The sequence below is a fragment of the Myodes glareolus genome, chromosome 6, assembly GCF_982192425.1.
Source record: "Myodes glareolus chromosome 6, mMyoGla1.1, whole genome shotgun sequence".
NCBI lineage: Eukaryota > Metazoa > Chordata > Mammalia > Rodentia > Cricetidae > Myodes > Myodes glareolus.
In genome coordinates, this window is record NC_142031.1 from 6238513 (window position 1) to 6266410 (window position 27898).

Sequence of the window (27898 nt, forward strand, 5' to 3'; positions counted from 1 at the left end):
CAAGGAGCAGTGGTCCTCAATCACCACCTTACTGATTACATGAGTTATCGGGAGGTGGTTCGCAGACCTTTCAAACGACTGGCTTTACTCCATTCCTGATAGGCCTCCACTGCTGTTTCTAAATACAACTAACAGAAACAAGGGGCACCTTCTCTTCTCTAATCAAACCTACAAGCACACTAGAGGAGCCAAGCCATACCCACCCTACAAAATACCCACTCAAGATGCAGAAAGTAAACAATTTCCTATTTTAATATCTCTGTGTGTCACCCCCTTCCCAGGCTGACTTTGTTAGCAAATGAAAATTACTATTATTTCCACTCACACACCCAGTGGTGGATGGCTAAAGTAACAACTGAACCCTCCTAGCTACCTTTGACTATGACTCTCTGAGTCAGATGACTGTGCTGAGTGTACCAAAGTCCTTTCATTACTTCAGGTCAAACAGAAAGTACTGCCACCGTGTGAAACCCGGTAGGTATGCTTCAGTGCACTTGCCCAGTCAAGTGAGAGGCTAGGTAAACAGAAGATCAACAGGTGCAGAAATTCAGCTGGCTAAATGCATCTTGCCAATTATTGGCTACACAGCTACACTCAAATTAAAAATAGTTCTGGCACTAATAACAGAACCCAAACAGCCATTCTCTCCCTGCGATATCATCTAAGAGGCTCCATATAAATGCTCCAGAAAGTGGTTCAGAAACATGCTGTTAAATGTTCAGCTTTCATTAAAAAAGTTGATTTCAGCACAGAGCAAAGGAGGATAAAATTAAAAAATGTGGATTTTCTGTTAAAATGCAAAGAAAAAAAGGCATTTTCAGTGAGGAAGCCTTTGTAAAACTTGTAAATAAAACACATGGGCTGTAGATGAAGCCCTGGGTTCACAGCCCACTAGGGGCAGCAACACATGCCACTGCTGGGGCAGGAAAGGCTACAGGGTCAGAGGTTGATGAATATCCACAGTTACATAGCAAATTCAAGAACAGCTTGGCCTACATCTAGGAGGTTATGTTTCAAAAAATATGTATCTATAAATATTTACATTATAAAGTTATGTATTTATATAAGTAAATTATAAATGCATTTGTATTGCATATAAATATGTACTATTTATTATTCTGTTTACCTATGTTTTATATATACATCTATATCTACCAGTGAATGGCAAATAACAAGACATCCACAGCACCAAATGGTCACCTTTATAGAGGTAAATAACTACACCGACTCTCCTATGGACAATGACAACCTATACAGACCTGTGATTTCAAATTAAATGAACCATATCTGTAAGTTGGTATGACTATTCTCAACTTCACGAATCAGGAAAAAGCACCAAAGGCTCATTTTAGTTCCTGATAAGGAAGAGGTTTGGGGACTTTGTTTTCCCATCATGTGATATGTGCCTGGGCACTACACTGAACATAGTTCAGCTAAGATGTCACCTCCCAAAGGGAAGAAAATCAGCTGGGCATGGTAGGTCACACCATTAGCCTCAGAACATGAGAGGCGGAAGCAGGCTGACCTCTGTTGAGTTTGAGGCCAGTCTGTACATTCCAGACCAGCCAGGACTACATGGTGAGACCCTGACTCAAAAAAGAAAAGGAGAAGAAAAAAATAATAATAACTCACAGAACAAAGCAAAAAAGAAGAGCGCAAAGGGAAGGAAGTCTTTTTAGACCAGCAGCTGCTGTCTCCTGTGCACCATGAATGATGCCTGTCTGTCAGGCAAGCTCCTAAACAGAGGATCCTGGACAGGAAGCTGCCATGAACCAATCACAAGGTTGCTTTGCTGGCTTTTGTTTAGAACAACAGTACTCCAGTTGACACCTCACTTTTGCTGAAAATATTGGTACTGAGGGAGCATGAATACAGCTGTGTGTGAATTATATACACAGATTAGCTCTATTTATAAGGGATACAAACACACTAAGAAAGCATTTGAATACAAAACTAGACACACTAGGCTGCAAGCTAAGAACCTTCTGCCCCCAACCCAAGCTTCCTATCTGATGCAGAATGTGCCCAGGAATAATGTGTTTCCACCTGTGTGTGTGACGTGGGAGACGTCTGAGATCACGAAGGAAACACTGTGACAAGGGCTGGAAGTTTCATTTTTGCAGAAAAAAAAATCAATCTTGCTAGAGTAATGTTTAGTTAGAAGGCTGTGGTTAAGTCAGGAGTAGGGATGCACCATTACTCCTAGCATCTTTGAAGTGAAAACAGGATAATACAGAGTTCAAGGCTAGCCTGAGCTACACTGAGAGACCATCTCAAAAACAAAAAAGTGGAATGTAATGGAAGTTTACATGGGGAGGGAGGAGAAGGCAGCATAGGGAGAAGCAGAAAGTGGCAAGAATGGGAGTGTTCAGAATTAACAAGTAGAAGCTCTGTCTTTTCTAACAGGCATAGATATAAACATGCATATACATGAAAGAGACCCACCATGACACTTGTAAACAAAGCCAGAATCTTGGTCTCTTGAAACATGTTTTACGAAACTATTTTATGGGGAGTAGTTTTAGCTTCCTAGCAGAAATCAGGAAGCAAGTACAGATATCTCCCACAAATCCAATTAAGACTTTTTAAAAGCTTGTTTAAAAAATAGTGAGAACAATCAACATTGTATGCTGGGTTAAGTCAAGAGCATACAGTTCTGTTTTGTTTTTCTTTTGGTTATAAAGGCTAGGCCCCTGGTTCTAGGCTTGAGTCTGCCAAGGTCCCACAGCTGACACCTAGCAAGCCACTAACATTCCCTGGCCTGGCCTGAGTTTCTCATCAAGTATGGTGTCTTGAGTGGCCTCATTTACCACAGAAAAGTACTAGCTTAAAATTTTTGAGTGTTTCTGGCAAGGCATGGTGACAAAGCCATCAATCCCAGCTATCGGGAGACAGGGGCAAGCAGATCTTTCAGAGTTCTAGGTTAGCTTGGTCTACATAGTGAGTGAAAGGCCAGCTAGGACTACATAGTGAGACCCTGTCTCCGAAAAAGAACGTTTGGGTAACACAGTCAAAGAAAAGAATGTGGATGCAACATAACAAGGCCCTAATTTTATTCCATGTGTTTGTGTGTGTGTGTGTGATAAAATCCTCCAATTATCTTCTTTCTTAAAGAGAGAGAGAGAGAGAGAGAGAGAGAGAGAGAGAGAGAGAGAGAGAGAAATAAAGGCAGTGGTGGTGGGGATTCATTTCTAAGGCTTGGTTTACGGTGCTTGCAGTTCCACCAATAAATCATCTCCCAATCTGGGCTTGGAAAAGCACTGGCCACGGTTTGATTGCTCCAGCCCCAGGTTGCCAGGCAACCAGCACAAGGGGGAAGTCTGAGAAGAGCTGACAGATAGCCAAGTGGCGGAAACAACAGACTTCTCTCTGTCAAAAATGTGTTTCAGAGCACCACTCGCCCACCTCTGCTCTCTGCTAAACACGACATGACTGTAAAATCAAAATCAAAAGGCCACTGTAATAAAAACACACTTCCTGCCCAATTACCAATTGTTAAAATGCTGTGGGGAGGCCCGGCTCACACAGTGTACGGCAACAGTAATGTGATACTGTAAATGAGATAAAGTCAGCAGCATGTGAGAAACCTGATCTAAATGCAGCTTTGTCATTTCAAGTCAGAGAATACCAGCTGCCTAAGAAAGCACCAGAAAGAAAATAATGACTGTTAGGATATTAAAGAAACAAACCAAACAACAATGTTGCAGGCACAAATGCTTCATAAAAAACAAACGTCTCAACTGTTAACTGGACAATGAGTTTCCTCTCTCCAGTGAGTGGACTTCCTCAGAGAAGATCAAGGACCTCCTAGAAGCCATACATGGTGGTGGGTCTGAGTGGATTTCCAAATGCTTGACTGTGAACTAGATTATCAGAGCTACTGGTATTCTTAGGCTAATGCTTGTTACGACCAGTCTGAGATATGAGAGTCTGTGGAAACATTGGGAACACCTAGAGCCCATGTCCTAAGTCAGTATGCTGTGCCAGCAGCTATGACAAGTACTACTTCTATCCAGTGTCCTGTCATGAAGCCACTGCACTGAATCTGACATCTTGGTTGTTCTGGAAACTATCTGTGGTATCTGGAAGAGGGGTGATTCTTAATCTGTTTTATGCCATAGACACTTTGGCATTCTGGCTAAGCCTTACTCTTCTAAAAACAGTTTGTGGCTGCCTAAAATATATGGGACTTCAAAGGGAGCCAGTGACAATGAAACTCCATCACTAAAACATGGTTAAAACTTACTATTTTTATGTATCTAAATGTTTGCCCGCATGTATGTGTGTGCACTGCATGTGTATAGTCCCTGAGAAGGCCAGAAGAAAGTGTCATATACCCTAGATTTGGAGTTATAGGCTATTGTCAGCAGCAATGTGGGTACTGGAAGTTGAAGTCAAGTACTTTGTGAGAGCAGCCGGTACTTACCCCTGAGCTATCTCTCCAGCCCAACCTAAACATTTTAAATGGACTGCTGGAGTGATGTCTGTGCTATATTAACACTGAACAGCAGAACTAGCTGAGGGAAGAGATCTGTGGGGAAGAGGAGTGGTTGTGGATTTTCTCCTGTAGTGAGAGCTCGCAGCATGGGCCTCCGAGAACAAGGGTAGGAAGTGTTTCATCATCCCATGATCCTTTAGTCATGTGAGCCAGTTCATGCTTGGGACTGCCATGATAGTCCTCACTATTTCACCAGGCCACATCTTCCCAGGCCCCCAGGACTAGTCTGGTGCCCAGAATTGGCGATTCAAATAGTTCTAAGGTAATTCATTTTCAAACTCTGAATGTTCCTAGGATTCATGCAACAGAGAAGGGCAGTCTTTTCCTCCTTTTATTTAATTTTTATTATGTATAGCCCTGGATGGCTTCAAACTCCAAATCCACCTACCTCTGTCTCCTGAGTGCTGGAATCAAAGGTGTGCACCACCAACAACTAGCAAAGTTCTGTCATATATACCGCCCCCCCCCCCACATTTTAAGGCTTATTTATTATGTATACAGTGTTCTGTCTGCATGTATCCCTGTAGGCCAGAAGAGGGCACCAGATCTCATTACAGATGGTTGTGAGCCACCATGTGGGTGCTGGGAATTTAACTCAGGCCCTCTGGAACAGCAGCCAGTGCTCTTATCCTGAGTCATCTCTCCAGCTTCTCTGTCCTATATTTTTAAAACAATGATAATGGGTCTAAATTAGCAAAGAATTTAAAGTTCAAAGGATATAGTTAAAAGACAGGAGAAATTTATTTTTAAGACTTAAAAACAAGTTTAAATAGTGTTTAGATTGCATGTATGTGTGCCATGTGCCTAGTACCTGTGGAAGCCAGAAGAAAGTGTTAGAATTCCTGAAACTGGAGTTACAGGTGGTTGTGAGCCACCATGTGTGTGGCTGGAAAGCAAGTCTAGATCCTTTGCAAGAACAGCAAATGCTCTTAACCACTGAGTCATCTTTCCAGACCTCCATTTTATTTTAAATGTCAACATCTGTATATCTGAAATTATATCTCCAAGATGAAACACCAACAAAAACTATATGCAGAGTGGCTAGTGATGTGGCTCAGAGAGCGCAGTGAAGTGTTGCTGTCTAGCACACAGGAGTACTGGGTAAACTGAGGAGGCAGAGGCAGGACGAACAGAGGTTTAAAAGTTCCTTGGCTACATAGCATGGTCAAGGTCAGCCTGGGCTGCAGGAGAGACTAAGACAGCTGTCAATTTAAACTTGAGAGGAGGTGTGTGGTCTTAGGCAACATTCTTTTTAGATCCCTCATGAAGGCAACTTCTGTGTTGCCTTTCTGGTCTCTCACTCTGCAGCCTGTGCTGGCCTGAGCCCCAGAATCACCTGACTCGGGTTTCCTATAAGCTGACATTACAGGAGTGTCACCATACCTGACAGGAGGAGGAATATTTTTGTTTTGTTTTGTTTTGTTTTTTGAGACAAGGTTTCTCTGTAGCTTTGGTGCCTGTCCTGGAACTAGCTCTTGTAGATCAGGCTGGCCGCGAACTCACAGAGATCCGCCTGCTTCTGCCTCCCGGGATTAAAGTGCTGGGATTAAAGGCGTGCACCATCACTGCCTGGCTTAGGAGGAGGAAATTTTTGTTTTGTTTTACTTTGAATCAATTGAAGGCAGACACAAATTTTCTGGAGTACCAGGCACTGTCCACATCACCTAGATTCATCAGACTCTGGCTTTAACCTTACAGAATCAGTGAGGGCTACTGAGCTTGTCCCAGCATCACATCTTCCTCTGTACTGGCCTCCGTGGCAGTATCACCGCCTTCTGATAAGGCTGTTGTGTCTGGCAGAACCCTTTGTACTAACAGCCATTTAAATGTCTCTTCAATGACATTTCCTGTTAACCATCCTGGACACCAGGAAGGGGCCTAATTGTTGAATTAAGTAACTGTTGAATTAATATGCTTCTTTCTTGGAGGGAGGGTCAACACTCATCTGAAGTAAGTAGTCCAAGGCACTGATTCCACCAGAAGTCAAGTCTACTTCACTTCTGCTTTGTGCCCATGCAGAGAAAACACTCTGTAAGAAGCCACAGCCTGTAGAGGGTGTTCCAGTGAGACAGAGGGCTGCATGATGTAAACAGAGGAAAGGAGAAAGGGCAAACGCGGGTGGGAGACAACTTTCTTACTCTGACCAAATCACAACTGAAGAGTAACAGGACATGAATGAGGGCTCAGAGACCTCCCTGCTGCAGCTCCTCAAGCCCTTGGTTAATGTGCGCTACTCTGAGACTGGAGGCGCCCACCCCGCCCTGCTCCACTCCAATTCATGGGTTCTTCTGGGCAGCTTAGAGGGCAGACAGGTGGACACTGGTGGGGCTCATGCAATTTGATCTAACCTGCTAACAGCAAAAAACAAAGAAACAAAACCCACCGATTTTAGACCCTCCAGGCTTAAGAAAGGATGAAAGAAATGCTCCTTTCAAAGAGGAAATGAATCATCCACACATTAAGCTCCTCCATGTCTTTTTTTGTTTGTCTTAGGCCTTTCAAAACAAACTGTGCTAAGGAAATTTCAAAGAAAATGAACCCATGGTGACAAGGGAGCCTACCAACTAGAGTCCCACGCTTTTCTCAAGCCTTTCTCCTATGCACAGGGAATCATTACCCACAGCTACTGTAAGATTACAAGTCACAGGAAAAAAGCTGACCAGTTATTTCTGTGCCTACTACTAAGACAATGCCTAGCACATAGCAGAGACCTACCTTCTACTAGGTGGCTAAGCAAACAAACAAGAGGATGGTACCCTGGAATCTTAATTATTAGGCGTGTGCCCATCCATTTCCCCAAATCCTGCCTCCTCACAGCATTCCTGCACCTTCAACCCCACATGTTCAGTGTTTAGTTCATCTCAGTTAGGAAGGCCTATAGCAAACTGGTCACCCAGCAAACTGTATGCTATCTCATAAACAATAGCACTGGCTGTGTCCCTGTCCGGGGACCTAAGTTGATGACAAACTGCACATATTTCCCTCCTTCCAACCTTGGCTCTCCCAACACAATTCAGACCACTCCTATTTCCAGTCAGGGATATCACAATAGCAATTCCAAATGGCTACTTGCATCACCACAACTTTGGCCCATACTGTCCTCTACAAATGCCCCAATGTCTCCTGCTTCCAACCTCCTCTTCCTCCCATTAAAATCCATACAGCATTCCTCTCAGTGCCTCTAATCACAGGACTGCAATTCTACTTTACCCCCCTAGGCAGCTTACCCACTGGCCTTGCCACCTTCAGTAGGTGGTCAGCGGTTGTGCACCTGTCTCTGTCAGTACCACTGTTAACACGTGAACATCTTGCCCACAGAACTTCCGAGGCTCTGTCTGTGTCCTGTTTCTGATGTTCTTTATTCTAGCCAAACCGACTAGTGGGGAATGATACTAAACACAAAAACTAAAGATCTTTCCCATTTACCCCCTCCCCAGCCTAATGCTAATCCCACAAAATACCTTCCTGATGGTGGCATCGGCCATCTACTTCTTTACCACCTCTATCTTCATCTCCAAGTCACCCGTGCAGCTGGGGTCTCTGGATAGCTATGATCTTGGACAGTGTAACAGGGAGGGGGATGGTATAGCATGACAATGACAATGACACGACAGACAGACAGACTTCTACAGGAAGGTGAGAGTAGTCTGACCTTGGCAGGAAAGACAACTCCTTACAGGAGTTCTGATAATTTAGCTTCTAGCTCAATCTTCATATGCACATTTCCTGACAGCTGTTTCATCTTTTCTAACACAGGAAAGGCAAGGAAAGCAAGAGTTTTTCTCTCCTCAGTCTTGGCCAACACTGTAAATAAACCCACCCACAGTCTTGTACCACTTTCCGCCTCAGTTCTGCAGCAGAGGCTGCAGACAGTAGTAAGTCTGGGCTCTGGTAACACCCATGGGGATTCTCTGCCAGGCCTTCCTACTGAGTCATGCCAAAGACAGCACTGTCCTTAAAAAGAAACACTCCGTGTGGGCATGACCATGCCTATAATGGGAGGTGGAGGTAGGAGGATCAGAAGTTCAAGATCACACCTTGTTACAGTGGCCAGCCTGGGCTGGGTGAGCCCTAAACTTAAATATATATATATATTTAATGAAATATATATATATATTTCATTTTCCAACAAAATGTTTAATACGTTAAACAATATGGAACCAAACCATCCCCCTACCTTCTGCTATCTCTCTGTCACTATCATGATGTCCATCCTCTGTCTCTCTTAGGTCATCTCACAGGACGCCTTTTTAAATTGTACTGCTATTCTGCAACATATCCATACTCTGCAACTTAACCTCTTCACGGTGAGTTCCCTCCACTGAGCTTCCTCTGGAAACCAACAAGCCCTCCCTGTCAACAAGCTTCATTCATTCATAACTGCTAATCCCATTTCCATGTTCCACAATTCCTTTAAATGCACATGAACTTTTCTGCTTTGTCTCCTGTGCACCTGTGTGGGATTCCCCTCTACAGGCTGTGAATATGTTTTATTACCACTGGTTAATAAAGAAGTTGCCTCGGTCTATAGCAGGGCAGAAAATAGCCAGGCTGGAAGAGATATCTAGGGAGAGTAGGCAGAGTCAGGAAGACGACACGTGGCTGCCAAAGCAGATAGACACCAGTTCCTTACCAGTAAGCCACAGCCTTGTGGTGATACACAGAAATGACTTTATTAACTAACTCTTACATCTTAAATTAAAAGTCTAAGCTAATAGTCCGAACAGTGTTGTAATTAACATAATTTCTGTGTGATTATTTGGGTCGGATAGGTTGGAAAACAAAAGAGCAGTCTCTTACACTGTCATCTCTCCTTTTCTTATGGCTTGGACTTTTCAGAGAGGCCAGGGGAGGGGTTTTGGAATACGGTGGCGAGCAAACACTACCAGTCATGTGTTCTGTAGCCAGGAAAGGACAATGTGTGTCTGTGACTACTTCTCCACTTGTAAATGCCATGCCAAATGCTCAGAACCCCCACCTGGTACTAAAGGCCTCATGATTACTCCGCTAGCTTCCTCCAGGGTAGTTCTTCTCTGCAGGGGCTGTATATTAGTGCACATATCCTCAGAATCTCCAGGGTAAGCTCTTGTAGGGAGGTGCTGTAGGAAAATGCTCCTGTACATTGTAAAGATTTGTCACTTATATTGGTTTAATAAAACACCGATTGAGCAGTAGTCAGGCAGGAAGTATAGACGGGGTGATCAGAATAGGAGAATTCTGGAAAGAGAAAAGGCAGAGAGTCAGCCACCAGCCAGATGCAGAGGAAGCAAAATGAGAATGCCTTACTGAGAAAAGGTACCAAGCCATGTGGCTAAATATAGGCAAGAATTGCGGGTGAATTTAAGTCATAAGAGGTAGTTAGTAATAAGCCTAAGCATCAGGCCAAACACTTATAATTAATATAAGCCTCTGTGTGTTTATTTGAGACTGAATGGCTGTGGGACTGGGTGGGACAGAGAGGTCCTCCAGTGACTCCAGATGGCAACCCATGCTGAGTCAAAAGTGTGATTTTTCAACACCTTTTCCACAGTCCAGTGGTTTCCAAGATCACAGCAGCACTGGACAGGACCGTGTCAGATTCTGATCTAGCTAGTCTTCAGTGTGGTTGAGGTACTGGGATCACTTAAAGTTCCATCAGCAAATGTGCTGTGTTGGGCTTTAGAACCCTCCCCTCTTGAACTCCAATGCTGTGAACCAGGTTGATCCTCAGAGGCAGTTCCAACTCTGTCACCCTGATACTCAAAGGCAGATATAGACTTCTCAGGACTGCAAGGCAGAACTGGTCATCTTTGCTGTTCCCAACCCATGAGCCTATTACCAACCTGCCCTACTCTTCATGACTCACTGTTCTTCCATTAGCTGAGTATCCATGCTGCCTGATGAAATCTTACCTGTTCCACAAGGTCTCCCTCACATTTCTCTCCACCTATTGCTGTGAACTCCTCAGCCCCAGGACTCAGAACAGTGTCAGGAACCACAGAGGCACACATAAAAGCTTACACTATGTTGCTGCCATTCATTATATTCATTGCCAAATCTGTCAAAGATTCCAGAGAAAGATGGAGGCACTGCTATACTGTCAAACAATTACAAGTTTAGTAGTGACGTTGGCTGAAGCCTTAACAGTGTATTTGCTTAAAATTAGTGCTCCTCCCAGAGCTTTTCAAGACAGAATGTCTCTCTGTAGCCCCTGGCTGTCTTGACACTCACTCTGTGAACCAGGCTGGTACTAAAGAGATTGCAGGAATTAAAGGCATGTACCACCCAGCTTGTTCCCTCTGTTTTAAATAAAGGTGTCAACGATGATGTTCTTTAAACCTTTTTTATTTTTGGTCTTTTTAAAAGACAAGGTCTCTCTTATTATGCAGCTCTAGCTGTTCTGGAAGTCTCTATGTAGTTCATAGTGACCAGGCTGGTTTCAAACTCACAGAGATTTTCCTGACTCTGTCACATTTAGGAGGGTTAAAAAAAAAGAACAACTTAAGTCAATTAAAAAAAATCCGGGGAAACAGCACTAGCAGTGACAAAATCAAAAGGTCCAATGAGGAAGAGCCATGACGGTGACTGTGGGTGGAATGATTCAAGAGCACCTGGCAAAGCTCATACAGCGCAGGTGTGCCAACAGAGTGGGCTGCAGTTCACGGCAAGGTGGAGAAGAGCAACCTTTCATGCCCAATGCTTAAAGCAAACCTAAAGTTAGTTATCCAGAAACAGACAAAAATGTCTCCGCTCCAAGTTCCACCGTCTCTTCTGCCAAGATATTCAAGTGCTGAAGTGAGGCCCCTTGCACAGGCACAGCCAACTTAGCCTGGAGTGCACCAGTGCCCACTGAGCATGTGCACTGTAGAGGTACGGGGTTAATGTTTGGTTTTCTTGAGATGTGGGAGCAACACACTCCACAGTGCAATCAGGAGGCAGAATAAATTCATGTGGATCCCTGGAATGTCTGACAGGAATATAAAAGTGGAGGGAAAGATTATCCTGCTGCTGAAAACAAAGTTCTACAAGCCCAAGACTCACCAAGGTCAGGATGTTCTAGGGTCATAAAGTTCCAGGGAAGCTTAGAGCTGAGAAAGAAATTGGGCTGCCTCACAGGGGGGTTCTGAAAACAACCTTAAATTGTGTGCTGCTAAAGGACTGCAGAATTCCATCCCCATAGTCTAGATTGAGAAGGAGGAGCCTAATGTTTAGAGTCTACTGCCATCTTTCTGTGGCATGTGAGTAGCTTTGCCTAACCATACCCAGAGTTCAATTCTTCTCCTTGGCATAGCGACAGTTGGCACAGATACTGGTGCCTTCCACATATAGTCCATCTATTTTAGATTGTCAGATGCATTAGAAGTTTAGGTTACCTAGCTTCTCAAGCCTATGCTTATGACAATCTTGCTAAATTTATTATCTAAATTCCTCTTTGAAAAGAGAATAGTCAAGCCCACCTAAAAGTTAAGGCCCTAGATGGCACATTTAGGCTGACCATACCTGTTTGGCGAGCAGCTAGCCAGCAAATGCTTGACATCTGCACAGGTTTTCATGTTAATGCCTGCTACCCAGAAGACAGCTCGGAGCTGCATGGGGAGAACACAGAATGGAACTAATCCACAGCATGCCTTCCTCCCATCCTCCGCAGCTCACAGGATATCAAACACAGATTAGGAAACTTAGAAACCTTTGCTTGTATTTGTGTATTTTCTTTTCATTTTTAAACTTTTCTTTAAAATTTATTTGGTATATCCCCCCTGTCACCCTCTGCCCCCCCCCCCCCAAGACACGGTTTCTCTGTGTGATAGCCCTGGCTGTCCTGGAACTCATGGAGATCCACCTGCTTCTGCCTCCCGAGTGCTGGAATTAAAGGTGTGCACCACCACTGCTAGGCCGGACTAATTTTTTTAATTCGCAGAGATCCACCTGCTTCTGCCTCCCAAGTGCTGAGATTAATGGCATGCACCACCAAGCCCCGCTGGACTTACTCCTTTTCTATGTCTGTCTGTCTATCTGTATGAGTTTCTGTGTACTGTGGGTGTAGCTGCCTGCTATGGATGCTGGAAACTGAACCCAGACCCTCTGCAAGGTCAGTAAGTATTCTCAGCTGTTGAGCCATCTTCTTGGCCCCTCACTTTCTTTAATATCAATAACTTCATTAATTTAGGATACATTCTCAGGGTGGAATGACATCGGATCCAGATTTCCTGTCAGGCACACCTGCCAACAAGTGCAAAGTTGCCCCAGCCTCCCACTGCCCAGGCCACCCTTCCTTCTTTTTCAAGTGCTGGAATTACTGATGTGTTTGTCACTATACCCTGCTTCTCCAATTCATTATTTAGAGGAAAAAATGTTTATTTTTATTTATTATGTGTACAGTATTCTCAGTATTCTGTCTGTGTGTATGTCTGCAGGCCAGAAGAGGGCACCAGATCTCATTACAGATGGTTGTGAGTCACCATATGATTGCTAGGAATTGAACTCAGGACCTTTGGAAGAGCAGATAGTGCTCTTAACCGCTGAGCCATCTCTCCAGCCACGAAAAAAAAAAGTTTTTAATTTATTTATTAGTGTGGGGGGTGGGATGCAGGCCACAGGACATGTAGAGATTAGACAAAATGTGGAGTTGGTTCTCTCCATCAAATTTATGTAGGTTTCGGGGGTTGAACTCAGGTTGTCAGGTGTGTATGACAGGTGCCTTTACTTGCTGAGCCATCCTGCTGGCCCCTACTTGTTATTTTGAGACAAGGTTGCACTAGGTTGCTTAAACTGGCTTTGAACTAACCAGGTAGCCTAGACCATGCTTGAATTTGATTCCCTTGCCTCAATTTCCCCAGTGGCTGGGATTACAGACATTAGCCACCAGGTCTAGCTAGGCTTATGCCTCCTCCACAGACTACCAGTCTTTTACTTCTACCTGACCTCAATACTGAGGCATCTAGATGAGAGAGGAAAGAGTAAAACTCACCCATCTGTCTTCTCCACAAGTTAAATTGACCTTGGATTAACAGAGTGGGACCTATGACCTCAGAGAGATGGCCTAGGTACACTGAGTAGTGGCCACAGGTTGTAACACTAAGACATTCTGTTCTTAGCATCCTGGAAGCATCATTTCTGAACATTTGATAAAATGATCCGGGATATTAGCATGTGCACACTTTAAATATTAAATATAGTATAGCATCAGGAGGTCTTAGGCTCAGGCAGAATGGTGCACACTTCAATCATTTTGCTTCATCTTCTTACTTTCCTTTAAATGTGTGACTTTCCCTGTCCCTCTGCCAAGGTAACTCTACTACAACCCTTTGCACGGGTTGCAAGGTAAGCCACTACTCTGATACTGATAGAAGAAGGGAGGCACACCAGAGGTTTGTGCACAGCAGGCAGGCTTGAGAGTCAGATGAACAGACTATGCTTTGGAAAGAGTGCTGAACTGTACAGAACAGCCTGTCAGGCAGTGAGACCAGGCTAACCTGGGCTACTGCTGCTGCCAAGCTCCTTCCTGCTCCCTGCTAATACCTTACTAAATCTGGATGACACTGGCAAAGGGTAAGACTTGGTGTGTGTGTGCAGTGCTGGGAACTGAACTTAGGGAGAGCCATGTACAAGGCAAGTTCTGTACCAATGACATATTTCTGGCACCACCACTCCACATTTAGGAACTGCAATCAAGTAAGTAAAATCAGACAACTGGCGGTGGCGGGGGAGAGGGGGAGGAGAGGTGTCAAACAAAAATACAAGGGGACAGGGACCAGCAAATAAACAGTCAATTCTGAAGTTCAGAGTGTGCAGTGGCTGGCAGTCAGATGGTAACAGCAGAGCGGTACTGCCTGACAGATCACTCCATGGAAGTAACCTGAAGTTCTGAGGGAGCGTCTCTTCTATCTAAGCCGGCTCAATATTTTCTGATTATCTACCATCTTTGATCCATGTGCCAGCTAGGTTCTGGGAATATAAATCGTTAAAGCACAGCACTCAGTCCTCATAGTTGAGCATGGAGACAATTGAAATGACATGTCACTCTGGCCCAGTGGGCAGACTTGATACACTGACAGGAGTCAAGGACTGGATAACTTCCAGGCACTCACTTCTCAGTGTTGGGGAGAAAAGAACAGAGTACTGCTAGGAAATTAACCCTGGCCAGTAACCACCGTCATCACTGCAAGTAGCACAAGTCCTCTCGTCAGTGGACAGAGCAGACATAGTGGTGCAAACTTTTAAATTCAGGAATTCTGGAGGCAGAGGCAGGGAGAAAGAGAATCTCTGAGTTTGAGGCTAGCCTGGTCCACATAGTGAGCTCTAGGCCAGCCAGGGTTACATAGTGAGACCCCTGCAAACAAACACAACAACAACACAAGTCAGTGGAGACAGAAACTAGCAGACTTGGTCAGATGGTATTACCGAGAGCCTTTTCCAGAGCAGACTCTCAAAGCCGGCATTGGGCCCAACAGAGAACAGTTTTGTTTTGGTTTGGTTTGGATTGGTTTGGTTTGGTTTTCGAGACAGGGTTTCTCCTGGCTATCTTGGAACTCGCTCTGTAGATCAGGCTGACCTCAAACTCACTGAGATCCACCTGTCCTCTGCCTCCTGAGTGCTAGGATTAAAGATGTGTGCCACCACCGTCAGGCTGGAGAACAGTTTTTTAAAATCCTTTCTCCTCCCCAGGGGATAGAATTCAGAGTATTAGACTGATAGTCCCAAATGGTTCCAATTCTTTACTTCCTGGGTTAAAATTTGTTAGGAAATGTCTATATTTCTTATGCCTGAATACTCAAGAAAAACAGCTCTTTGCACAAATGTGGACTCAGAGTAAACACAGGTAGTAAAGACAGTCCACTCTGGTTATAAAATCAAAATGCTTCAGATGCCACCCTCTGAGCTGGTAGTGTCTGAAGAGGCTGACTCAGAATCCTATACAACTGAAACCACAGAGACAGCAGGGAGGGACTGAAGCACGAGGAAGCAGAACAGTTCACAGGACAGCCCATTCGCTTAATACAAGGAATGGAATTCCAGGAGCAGGCATGAGCTTCAAGATGCACACGGCCTACTTACTTCATCTCTTCCTGACTCTTCCAGTACATCTGCCTACAAGGTGCGCTTTCACCTACAGGCCAAGGATCCCACTCAGACTTCCCCATCAAGTGCACAGGCACCCAGATGATCACGTCACAGGGCAATGAGCATGGCTTACACAGTATAGGGAAAGCTTAGGTAGACAGCCTCCAGCTCAGCTACCGTAGAACACTCCACATTGGATGGGATCTCTCACAAGAATGAGGGGATCATTGCATAGATCTTTGGTCTAGAATGTTCTTCTATTATTTTCAAGGCTGGCTCTCAAAGGTTGTTTAGGTCTTTACTCAAAAGTGACATTTCAGGGCTACCTTAAATAGAGTTCACTGTGCTGCCCTGGACTGTGTATTGCTGTCTCATTAGCACTGAGTTAACATCCAACACTTGCCACTCAGTGTTAATTAACTTGCTCAGTACAATGCCAACCCCATGAGGGCAGGCATATTTGCCTATTTTGCTCTGCTATAGCCTCAGCATATAAAACCATGGCTGCCTGGCTGGGTTTCAACCAGTAAGTCCAAATCAGAACAGCCTTAGGCAATCATGTGGCTACCATGACTATTATGACCTCTATATGAGAGACTTTAGATGTTGGAGGGATGTAGGAAACAGAAGCTGGTGCCGAGCAAGTTCCTGCCTCTCAGGTTTTCTGCCTCCTTTCTTTCTCCCAACACCAAATCCCAGACAGCAGTCTAGGATGTCACACCCATGGAAGAATAAGGCTCTGATGTTGATGTACACAGAATGTTCCAAGCACACACATTAAAAGTGACTCTGATCTGTTGCTAAGAAACTGAAGAAGAAAAGGGTTTCATCCTCTTCACTTATAAAATTCCACTTTGTCTATGGGAGAACTACATGCAATTTCTCAAGCCCCCTTGTGTCTTGTTCTCATTTTTTAAGCGAACAGAGACAGATGACTGAGTGGTGAGAAGTGTATGCTATCTCCATTATTTTACACGTCCTTGAAAATGAGATGGAAAATATGGTTTCAACAGCCCACTGCCCTAGTATTTATGAATCTTTCAAGTTGAAGACATCTGAAGAGGGACATTGTCCCTCACAAGCAAAAATGAAAAATGTTCCATAAAAAAATCTTTGATTTAAAATGATTATCCAGAGCTGCAATAAATAATAAAGGCTCACGCTCATCGTGGGGTTACTCTTCCCCCACCTCAGCGCTGCTCTGCTCTAAGGTGCAAATACAAAACACAAACATGTAAGCACACACAGGAGTCCTGGATGATGACACTATGTATTGCCGACTTTAAAAATCAGGTAAAAACATGGCTAGGAGATAACAAGTTTTAGAAAACATTAGTAACAGAAAATGAGAATGACTTTTGCTTTACAAATGAATAGGGAGAAAACATGCAGGGAAAAAAAGTGCATTTCTTTGATCACACAAGGAAGCAGCTGTCTGTGAAATGCAAGGTATCAGGTGAGTCTTAGATTTAACCCAGAGGCAACTTCAACTGACATACAAACTGAAATACAATCTAAAAAGGCCTCTTTCTAATAATTGCCCTCTTTCATTGACAAAAGGATTTAAAAAATATTTCTCCATATCCTTTGCTAAACAGTAGACTCTTTCTGCAAACTGACAGAACTGACTGTTCTCCACCATCTTTCTGCACACATAATTGATTTTTAATTTACTCTCTCATTTCCGAAAGGACTTGACAATAAACTCTACTTTATCCACATTATCGACTTCTTTAAACAAGAGTTTGGTTCAAAGGCTGATGGGAGTTATCACAGGAAACAATCCAATTTTACTGATACTTGAAATACTAGGTCATTCTTATCTGCAACTACATTTTTCTTGGCCAATAAGGCCTGAATCTGACCTTAAATCACACTGATAACACACACTGTACTGAGTGGCCAATGCTGTTTGCATCAGGAAGAAAAGGTCAACGCCTGCCTCTGTTTCCTACTCTTACATTTAAGAACTGAGATGTGGCCAGGGGGTGCATGCCTTTAATCCCAGCACTTGGGAGGCAGAGGAAGGGGAATCTCTGGGAGTTTGAGGCCAGCCTGGTCCACAAGGACAGGCTCCAAAGCTACAGAGAAGCCCTGTCTCTAAAAACAAAACAAAACAAAACAAACAAAAAAGAACTGAGATGCGCTTTAGAAACAGTCAATGAAAAGAGAGCTGGGCGTGGTAATTCCACCTGCAATACCACATAGGACTTGAACGTCTGAAGCAAAAGGACTGCCCTTTCTTTTCTTTTCTTTTTAAAGATTTTATTTATTTTATGTGCTTTGGTGTTTTTCCTGCATGCATGTCTATGTGAGGGTGTCAGATATCCAGAATTACAGACAGCTGTGAGTTGCCAGGTGGGAACTGAAACCAGGTCCTCTGGAAGAGCAGCCTTAACCCCTGAGCCATCTATCCAGCCACTGAGGACTGCCATTTCTAGATCAGTCTGAGACAGTGTAACCACGTCCAAAAACAAACAAAACAAAATGGAAAAATTAGAAAGGGATGAAAGAAACAGTGCCAATTTAGTTTACAATTGGAGGCAGGGTAGCTAACACAGACAGACTCCTACATGGTTCAGTCTACCATTCCTTAAACAGCTGCCATGTGATGTACTGCACACAATACACCTAAGGTTAGATCACTGCAGAACTGCCCTGTGAAGGAAAATATTTTTTGAGCTTTAAAAATTTTGGTCAGGATGGATGGCTCAGCAGTTAAGAGCACTTCCTGTTCTTGCAGAGGACCAGGTTTCAGTTTCCAGCACCCACAAGGTAGCTAACAACTGGCAGTAACTTCAGCTCCAGGGATCAGATACCTCTGGTCTCTTCTGACACCTGTTCTCATGTGCACATACCCATACCCAACTGTATAAAAATCAGCTGGACACAGTCGTGTCTGCTTGCTTTATTCTCAGTACTTAAGAGATAGAGAGAGGGGCATCTCTGTGAATTACAGGCCAGCCAGGGATACCTAGTAAAACCCTGTCTCAAAAACAACAACAACAAAGCACCAAAATCCAACGGGCATCAGTGGCACACACCTTTAATCCCTGCACTCGAAGCAGAGGCAAGCAGATCTCTGTGAGTTCGAGTTTCCCTGTATTAGAAAACCAATCTCCCCGCCCCTCCCCCAAAACCAGCCTGTAGTCAGAATTTCAAGTCAGGCTTGGTCATGCATGTCTGAAACCCCACATTTAGAAGGCTGAGGCAAGAAGACTGCTGAGGTCAGAACTGGTGGGAGTTACACTGCAGGACTCAATCTCGAACAACAAAACTGTGGATTCCAATACCATACAGTTCATTTACATGCACACAACTCTAAGCACATAAAATCAAACTACAATGCTATAAAACATGTATTCACATAAATGAAGATCAACAGGCAGGTTTTAATAAAGTTCTAACCACAGGGGAATGACATATATTTAAAAATAAAATTAAGAGATTTATCTTAAATAATATACAGGATCCCCATCACCAATGTCATTCAGATCACTATGTAAAATATCAACAATTTACAAAATTGTACCTTCTCAAAAATAAATGCCATACACTAAGCCATATCCTACATTGTGGATTAAGATTTTGCCATTGAACACTAGGACTTGTGGTGTAAAATCAGTCCAGGCTAGCTCTGGGCGGTGAGAACTTCTTCCTCTGCAGCACTGTCCCCTCCTTGCCTTCACCTCCACAACCCTCAGCTGCTCTTGGACTTTAACTTTGATTCTGCTGTAAATTCCATTTTCCTCTGCTGCCTCACAAACAGTAAAAATAAAATGCATTGTACTTTTGCCCCACACAGCAGCTCTGTCTTGCAGCACATCCAGAGAACAATGGAAACAGTGTTTCTCAAGCAGATACCACATCTGAAGACACGGTTGGGGAGACCCCATTGTGTTTGCATTCTGTAACTAGGTTAAGTCCTTGGCCAGCTGCACTGCTACCTGGACTACAAATACTTAGAGAATAATTTGCTGTATCATGTCAACTTTTAAAGGAAGCATCTATGATAAACTGAGTTTTAAATGGAAAGAAGGGTTAGATGTTTTCAAGTTTATGAACCCGTGAATGAATCACACACATGACCCATAAGGTTTGTTATCACTGTGGATTAGCTGTCTTTGGTTAAAAATATCAGAGCTCATTTTTATCTAGGTTGTTCACCTCAATGGATTACAACAGAACTGTTATAAAATATTTAATGGAAAACATATTTCACAATAAAAGCTACAGTTACTCGAGAAGAGATGGAAGCACCCTGCTGTAATATTGTAAACAACAAAACCTTTACCTTGAGTGACACCTTTTGCTGAAAGACAACTTAACATGGAAACAAAACAAAACACAATTGCAGCCAACAGGACAGGAAGCAGAGGGTGAGTGCACAACTCCATGGAGCACCCAATCTCATAACCTTGCAAGTCAGGCAAACTCCATGAGGGAACTACAGGCCCAGAATTTTAACAAGAATTCAATTAAGCATCCCAGTATTTCCATAATCAACAGCTGAATGCTAATTAGAAGCACAGCAGCAAGTAGCAATGGGATCCCAGCACAATAAGCAACAGCAGAGCCACGCAGAGGGCCACCAGTGGCTTGCATGCACAAACAGACAGAATTAAAAAGTACCAAAGCATGGAAGGGTGACTTCATCTTCTTCGATTCGGTGCAGTTCAGCCTGGGGCCTTTGTATTATATTTAAATGTGCTTATCATGTATAATTAAAAACCCGATAACCTAAGATTTGTGTATTGTAACATACTGATTTGTTTTTATTTCCTTCCTTTTCTCTTCATAATCCTACCAGTTTGGATGACATAAAAAGAAATGATACTTTTAGCATAATGTATGTGAAATTGGTTAATCATTAATTTAACCCTCATGGATAGCATTCATCCATTTACTGTGGCCCATTTTGTAGTACATGGAAAGAGTCATGAATTTCCTAAGCACTCTTTCCAAAAATGCTTCTCTGATATGACTTAGTCCATCTAACATGAGCTATGCCATTAGGTGAGCTACCACTGTGATTCTTGTAATTGCTCTATGCAGGCAGAATTTGTTGCAGTATCAAGTTCAGGTATTGACAAAAACTAGCTGTGCTGACTAGTTTTACTTTTTCAATGTTTATTTTTTGGATTTTTAAGACAGGAACTCTCAGTGTAGCCCTAGCTGTCCACGAACTCCCTCTGTAGACCAGTTTAGCTTCAAACTCATAGAGATCGGCCTGCCTCTGCCTCCTGAGTGCTGGAATGAAGTGCGGGGATTAAAGATATGCATCATTAAACCTGGCTCCAAAAGTTAAAAATTTCAGGTCAGCTGTGGGAAGTATGTAAAAGTGCTTATAAAAGGCTAAGAACATTTGCTGCTCTTGTAGAAGACCACGTCCCAACAGTACCATGCACATCAAAACTACTTGCAATTCCAGTTTCAGGCCAATCTGAGGTGTGTAGCCTCCAAAGAGCACTTACTTGTGTTTAATTTTATTTAAAAATAAATCTAAAAAAAAAAACCAACAACAACAAAAAACTTTTAAAAAGAAGAAAACAGACTGGGCAGTGACACAGGCCTGACATCCTAGCACCCAAAAAGTGGGGGTGGAAGGATCAGGAGTTCAAGGTCATCCTTATCCTAGGCTACACAAGGCCCTTTTCAAAACAAAAACAAACAAACAAAAAAGAGAATATAGAAGATGGAGATCAAAAGAGGGATCAATGGTTCCAAAAGCAGGCAGAGGACTGAGCTCAGCTTCAAGGTACAGTTAGGGTCTAATCTACAATTATAGCGGTTGTCAACTTTCCTAACGCTGAGACCCTTTAATACAGTTGTGGTGACTCCAACCATAAAATAATTTTGTTGCTATTTCATAACTGTAATTTTACTACCGTTATGAACCATAATGTGAGTATCTCATATGCAGGATATCTGATATGCAACCCCCAAAAGGGTTGTGACCCACAAGTTGAGAACCACTGGTCTACACTAAGAAGGACAGACGCTGGATTCTCCAGGGAGCAGTGGCTTGCCAAAGTGAGGAAGTGCAGGTCACCTTTCTAGCCCAGCTAGGAAACTCCCACCTCAACACTCAGAACCATTTTGTGGAGGTCACTTAGGAACACCTGATACTATTAGGTCAAATTAACATTCTATAGACAAAAAAGTAAAAATAACCAGAATATTTAAATTATATGAAATACCATGAGGGAAAAAATTAAAGGGGGGGCTTATACATCTATTTCAGTGTGGACACACTGGTGTGGCTTATTTCTTGATTCCCACAATGAGAAGAAAATGTTGTGAATTCAGCATAAGAGGTCCATTAGCACAGTCAAAGGCAGGCTAAGGTGAAGAGGGCCTTCCCCGACTTGTTGCCACTTTTCAGCTATTTTGCATAGGAAGCTTCCTTTATCCTATCATTCTTCCAATCCCTCCCTCTCATTCACTGTCCAGGTTTGAGGTTTCAGAAAACAAGGCTTAGCTTTTGCAAACAAGGGAACCATTCGATCTCTCAGCTCTGCAAGGGTTGGGTGACTGCCAAAACATTTCTCAAATAGAAGCAAACATGATAAAAATGAGCCCAAACTAACTTGCACTTCGACATTATCCCACACTTGAAATGGTCACCACTTTGGAACCCTGTTTTGTTTTTCAAAATGAAGCTGGATTCTTTCTGATGCCCAAGACTCCTCATCCCCCACCCTTCTGGCTCAAGATCCTGGAACAGCGGCAGAGCCAGCACGAGAAGTGCTGCAGGAAAAGGAAACTGGCTTTCTTTTAGACAGAAGAGAGAACTCTGTTATGTATTCTAGAAATTCCAGAAGGAATGAAAGGTCATGGGAGCCAGGCGAGGAGAGTCAGTGCTGGATTGGAGGTGGGTGGAGCAGTGGGGGAGAGAGGCGAACAGCAGGGCGATAGCAAGAACTGGAGGAGGTAGAAGGTGAGGGAATCCCCAGAAGATAAGGTGACAGAAGGGAAGACAGGGTGTCAGAGGAGAGGAGAGAAGCTCATTCAAGACAGCAGGAATGGATGGAGGCAGTCATTAGTATACTTGCACTGGCAGGATGCCCTTGACAGGCCAAAATGGAGGGACACCTCCAGGAGCTCAGTTGGCTCCATCCTTTCCTCCCTCTATTGTCCTCTACAAAGGCTTTGGGAGAATGTAAAATCTTACCAGTCAGAACTCTATCTCCTTCCTATAGAAAATGGGCTTATGGTGAAAGAGGGTCAGCATGACTTTTCAAAAAAACTCAATTTCATGTTTTTTGCCTTAGCTATCACCTGAACATGTAACTCCTCAGGTTCTAGCCTTCCTTGTGCATGGACCTCACCCTGAAGCCCCCTGACATAGAAAATGTACTTGCAGAGCAAATGATTATCATCTAAACCACAGTTCAATAGGCCACACCTGCTCTGCCCTTGGGGACCACCTCCTCTCTCTCCTTTTGTCTTCTCCTTGGTCCCAGCCACAACCCGTTTAACTTCTTGCATAATTCACTCATATTTTTATCAAAGAATTCTCTTTTCCCTATAGTCCTTAAGAAAGGCTCCCTTTCTCTCTCCACAAAGGTCTTCCTGTCCCAGTTATGCAAGGCAGTGCTGTGCCCAGCTGTTCCCATCCTTCTCACCTAACAGTTAATACTTGACACACACCGAGTTAAGATGGTTAGCTGCTATAGAGATGCATTGGTATGTATATTGCTTTACTGGTACAAATTTAAAGTCAATTTTGTTATATGTAAATTTCTGCTCTTCAGGTATTGTGTTTGTGCAGCTCATTTAGAAATGTATATGGGGGCTGGAGAGATGGCTGAGAGGGTAAGAGCACTGGCTGCTCTTCCAGAGTTGCCAAGTTCAATTCTCAGCAACCACATGGTGGCTCACAATCATCTGCAATGAGACCTGGTGCATTCCTTGCCAGCAGTACATTGTATGTTTAATAAATAAATAAATCTTTTTTTTTTAAAAAAGAAATGTATATAGATAATCATCTATAATAGTCAAGCTTGTAGTCATGTTAGTTAGGTTTTCTGAATATATTGAAATATATTTCAGTTAGATAGGTATTCTTCAAACCTTTCAAAGACTACAGAATATGGCATTTAAAATGTTTAAGAGCTTAAGACTTTTCATGACAATGACACATCTGCTCCTGGCAGCACCAATAACTTCCAAGAGGAAGATGGGCATCGAAGAGGCTCCTCATGGAGTTGGTCAGCCATTTGAGCAAGAAACTGTTCTTACTGGACTGCTTGACAGTATGTTGAGTGATCTGGACATGCAGGACCTGCAGAGAAATGACTGAACTTGTCTAAAGGTGAGATGGTCCTTCAGGGATCCTGCTTCATGAAAGAGTCTGCTAGACATTCCACATGACAAAGAAGAAAGTGACTGACAAACTGCCAATATAGGCAGAACTGTCTTTGAAATTTCCTGCTTCATGGAAAAGTTGGCTGGATACTATGGGCCTGTAGGATGAAGATGGATGCTCCAATGGTATAGAAGAACTTTGGTGACTGTCCAAGCAGTCTGTCAATTTTAGAGTTTTAGAAGTTATTTACAATGCACTTCCTGTTTGCTTGGGTAATATTATATCCTTCTGGAGTCTTTGGTGGAGTTGAAGAATTGACAGTTATAGTTTTCCTTAGTTATGATAAAAGATAAAGAAGATATAAATATTGTAACTGTAATTCTTACTTGATGCCTGTGGTTTTTTTTTTAAGATTTATTTATTTATTTATTTTGTTTACAGTGTTCTGTCTGCCTGTAGGCCAGAAGAGGGCACCAGATTTCATTACAGATGGTTGTGAGCCACCATGTGGTTGCTGGGAATTGAACTCAGGACCTCTGGAAGAACAATCAGTGTACTTAGCCTCTGAGCCATCTCTCCAGCCCGATACCTGTTTTGCTATATGTAATTTTACTATGTTGAAGATAAAGCCTTCCTTTTCATTTAAACAGAAAAGGGGAAGTGATGTGGGATTCCCCTCTGTATGCTGTGAATATCATTGGTTAATAAAGGAACTGCTTTGGGCCTATAGCAGAGCTATAGTGAAACAGAGCTAGGTGGGGAAAACTAAGCTGAATGCTGGGAAAAAGGAGGCGGAGATAGCACAAAGGTGCTGAAACTTTGATGGTAGGCCACAACCTCATGGTGATACACAGATTACTAGAAATGAGTTAAATTAAGATATAAGAGATGGTCAATAAGAAGCTAAAACTAATGGGCCAAGCAGTCATTTAAATAATATAGTTTCTGTGTGATTATTTCACAGCTGAGCAGCTGGGAACCAACAAGCAGGCCTCCTTACAACAGTTACCTGCTTAGGAATCTAAAAATATGTTCTCTCTCTCTCTTTTTGGTTTTTCGAGACAGGGTTTCTTTGTAGCTTTGGAACCTGTCCTGGCACTAGCTCTGTAGACCAGGTTGGCCAAGAACTCATGGAAATTTGCCTGCCTCTGCCTCTCAAGTACCAGGATTAAAAGTGTGCACCACCACCACCCAGTTTACAGAAATACGTTGTAAAAATCACTAGCCAGGGGGCTGGAGAGATGGCTCAGAGGTTAAGAGCATTGCCTGCTCTTCCAAAGGTCCTGAGTTCAATTCCCAGCAACCACATGGTGGCTCACAACCATCTGTAATGGGGTCTGGTGCCCTCTTCTGGCCTGCAGGCATACACACGGACAGAATATTGTATACATAATAAATAAATAAATAAATAGTCACTAGCCAGGGATGTAGCTTAATCAGATCCATGGGATAGGAATCACAGGGTTGTGCATCTGTGTTTATGGGCACCCTCCTCTTCCACTCTCCTTTGGTGTTGAATGAAGCCTTTCCTTCCCACTTTAGAGCAACTGCTTTCAGTAGCTTGAGGTACTATGAGCTCTCAAAAAAAAATAACTCCAGGTTCTGGTTTAGAAAAGGGAAGTCTCACACACTGCCTTGCACTAGCCTTGTTTAGGAGGATAACCAAACTCAGATAGAGCTTTCCTGCTGCCCATGGATCCCAGTGCTACTTAATCAAATCAAGTAGTTTTGATGGCTCATCATTGTATGAGCGATACATGACAGGTACCTCTTGCAGATAGCAGAACAATGCAGGAAGGCCTGCTCAACTTTACTTCCTTGAGATAGGGTCTCTCACTGAACTTAGAGGAAGGCTGCAGGCAGCAAGCGCAGCAACCTTCCTGTTACTGCTTCCACAACTCTATAAAGTCATGAGTGCACATGCAGTCACACTCAGCTTTAAACAAATAAACAAGAAGGTGCGAGGGAGCTGAACTGAGTACTCGTGTAGCAAGGGCTTTTCCCAGAACAGTTCTTTGCTTTAGTGGATGGATACCATGGGCAATCCGTCTTCTGAATGAGCCCCTTCCCCTGGGGAGCAGAGAGGATGCACACAAGAAGAACCACCCCAAAGGCCCAGAACACAAAGCACACACAGGTCCATGCTCACCACTTCATCCTCTGTCCAGCACTTCTCGATCAGCTTGGGCACAGGCTTCTTTACCAGGCGCTGCAGGGCTTTGCCAGCATCATAACTGCTTTCATGTAGCTGAGACGACAATGACCTTAGTTAATTAACTGTACCACACAGACACGGAGGTAAATCAATAACAGCAAGTCCTATACTTTATTATATTATATTATGTGTGTGTGTGTGTGTGTGTGTGTGTGTGTGTGTGTGTGTCTGTCTAGCTATCTACTTCTAGAGGAACCTGGAAAGGCACTATCTTATTGTTATGTACTGTCATGGGCCCACTGCCCTCCCCTCCTAACCCCCATCCTTCTATGGAACAGGTGATAAAGGCTTGGCTCCCAGCATGATGTTACCGGGAGAACCTATAGGGACACAACACTGCTTTTGTTTCCCAGCCACTATAATGTGAGTGGCTTCCTCCTTCACATATCCTCTACTACTAACACATTGTCTGAAGTACAAGAAAAGCAACAACTGGCCAAGAAACCCCACACTGAAACCTCTGCAGCTGTGGGCAAAATAAGCAAACCTTTTCTTCTCCTAAGATCACTTAGCTTGGGTATTTGTTACAGTAATAGAAAGCTGATCTGCACAGGGAAGGAGTCAAATAAAGCAGAGAACATCCTGGAAACAAGGGAACTGTCAAGGTGATGCACGCCATTAATCCCAGCACAGAGGCAGGTGGATCTGAGTTCAAGGCCAGCCTGGTCTATGGAGAAGAGTTCCAGGACAGCCAGAACCCTGATTCTAAAAACCAAAACCAACCAACCAAACAGAAAAACAAAAACGCCACAAAACACCAAAGCCAACATCTGTAGAACATGCCTGGTATGGTGCTCAGCACAGTTTGGCATTCACTGCATTAACTAATCCTATGAGAAAGATAGAACCAGTATTTAATCTCATGAGATAAGAACTATTGCTATACCATTTACCAGGTGAGAAAACCATGGATCTGAAAGATGAATAAAGATGTTCACCATGAGGTAGAAGCCAAGATTAAAACCCAGCTAGCAAGCCTCAGGATCTTGTTCCACTCCTTTTTGCTTTTTGTCGATTTTTTGGTTTTTTGAGACAGTTTCTTTGTGTAGCCTTGGCTGTCCTGGAACTCATTATGTAGACCAGTCTGGCCTCGAACTCAGAGATCCGCCTGCCTCTGCATTCCTAGTGCTAGGATTAAAGGTGTGCACCACTATGCCCAGTTTTTGTTTCGCTGTTTTGTTTTCAGAACAAAGGTCTTGTTCTGTAGCCCAGGTTGGTTCAGCCTTCCAGTGCTCTATTATAGTTGTAAGGTACTAGGACCAGTTATTCTGTTTACATCCACGTTGGGCGCCATATGTAACATGAAGGCCGACTTCTTGGGGTATCTGTCCTGCCTGGTACCCCAGCAAGCCAGCAAGCCCCAGAGAAAATCAATCACACAGAGATCTCCATAAGTTATAAAGCTGATTGGCCCATTAGGTCAGGCTTATTAGTCCTTGTAACTAATATTAATCCATTATTGTTATCTATGTTAGCCACACGGCTCAGTACCTTTCTCAGTGTGGCAACTCACATATTGCCTCTTCGGTGGTATGGGCAGGAATGGCGGAGGGAGCTTCCTCCTCCCTAGCCTTCTCCTATTCTCATTGCCCCGCCTCTACTTCCTGCCTGGCTAAAATACATGATAGACAGAATACAGACAATTCTCCCGCACCACATCCTTTCCAAAGAAGCCCAAAGATAGAACAGATTCTCTTTTCTAGTCTTTTTAATGAAATAATTTACTAAAAAAATCATTAAAAGGATTCAAAATACAAACTTCCAAAAGATGTACTTCTGTAGTGGCAGCTGAGACTGAAGCAGCTGGACCCTTAGAGCAAACTCCTTTCCTATC

The 27898-nt window shown here is 43.4% G+C and overlaps 1 protein-coding gene across 9 annotated transcripts in view; it reads right to left on the minus strand.

Moving 5' to 3' along the window:
• Positions 1 to 27898, minus strand: part of Rere (arginine-glutamic acid dipeptide repeats) — a 353454-nt gene that overhangs the window by 62870 nt on the left and 262686 nt on the right. For all 9 annotated transcript variants that reach the window (XM_085690231.2, XM_085690238.2, XM_085690234.2 and 6 more), the window contains one exon: positions 25999 to 26097. In XM_085690231.2, the coding sequence (XP_085546357.1) occupies positions 25999 to 26097 (99 nt within the window). The remainder of the gene's footprint in view (positions 1 to 25998; positions 26098 to 27898) is intronic.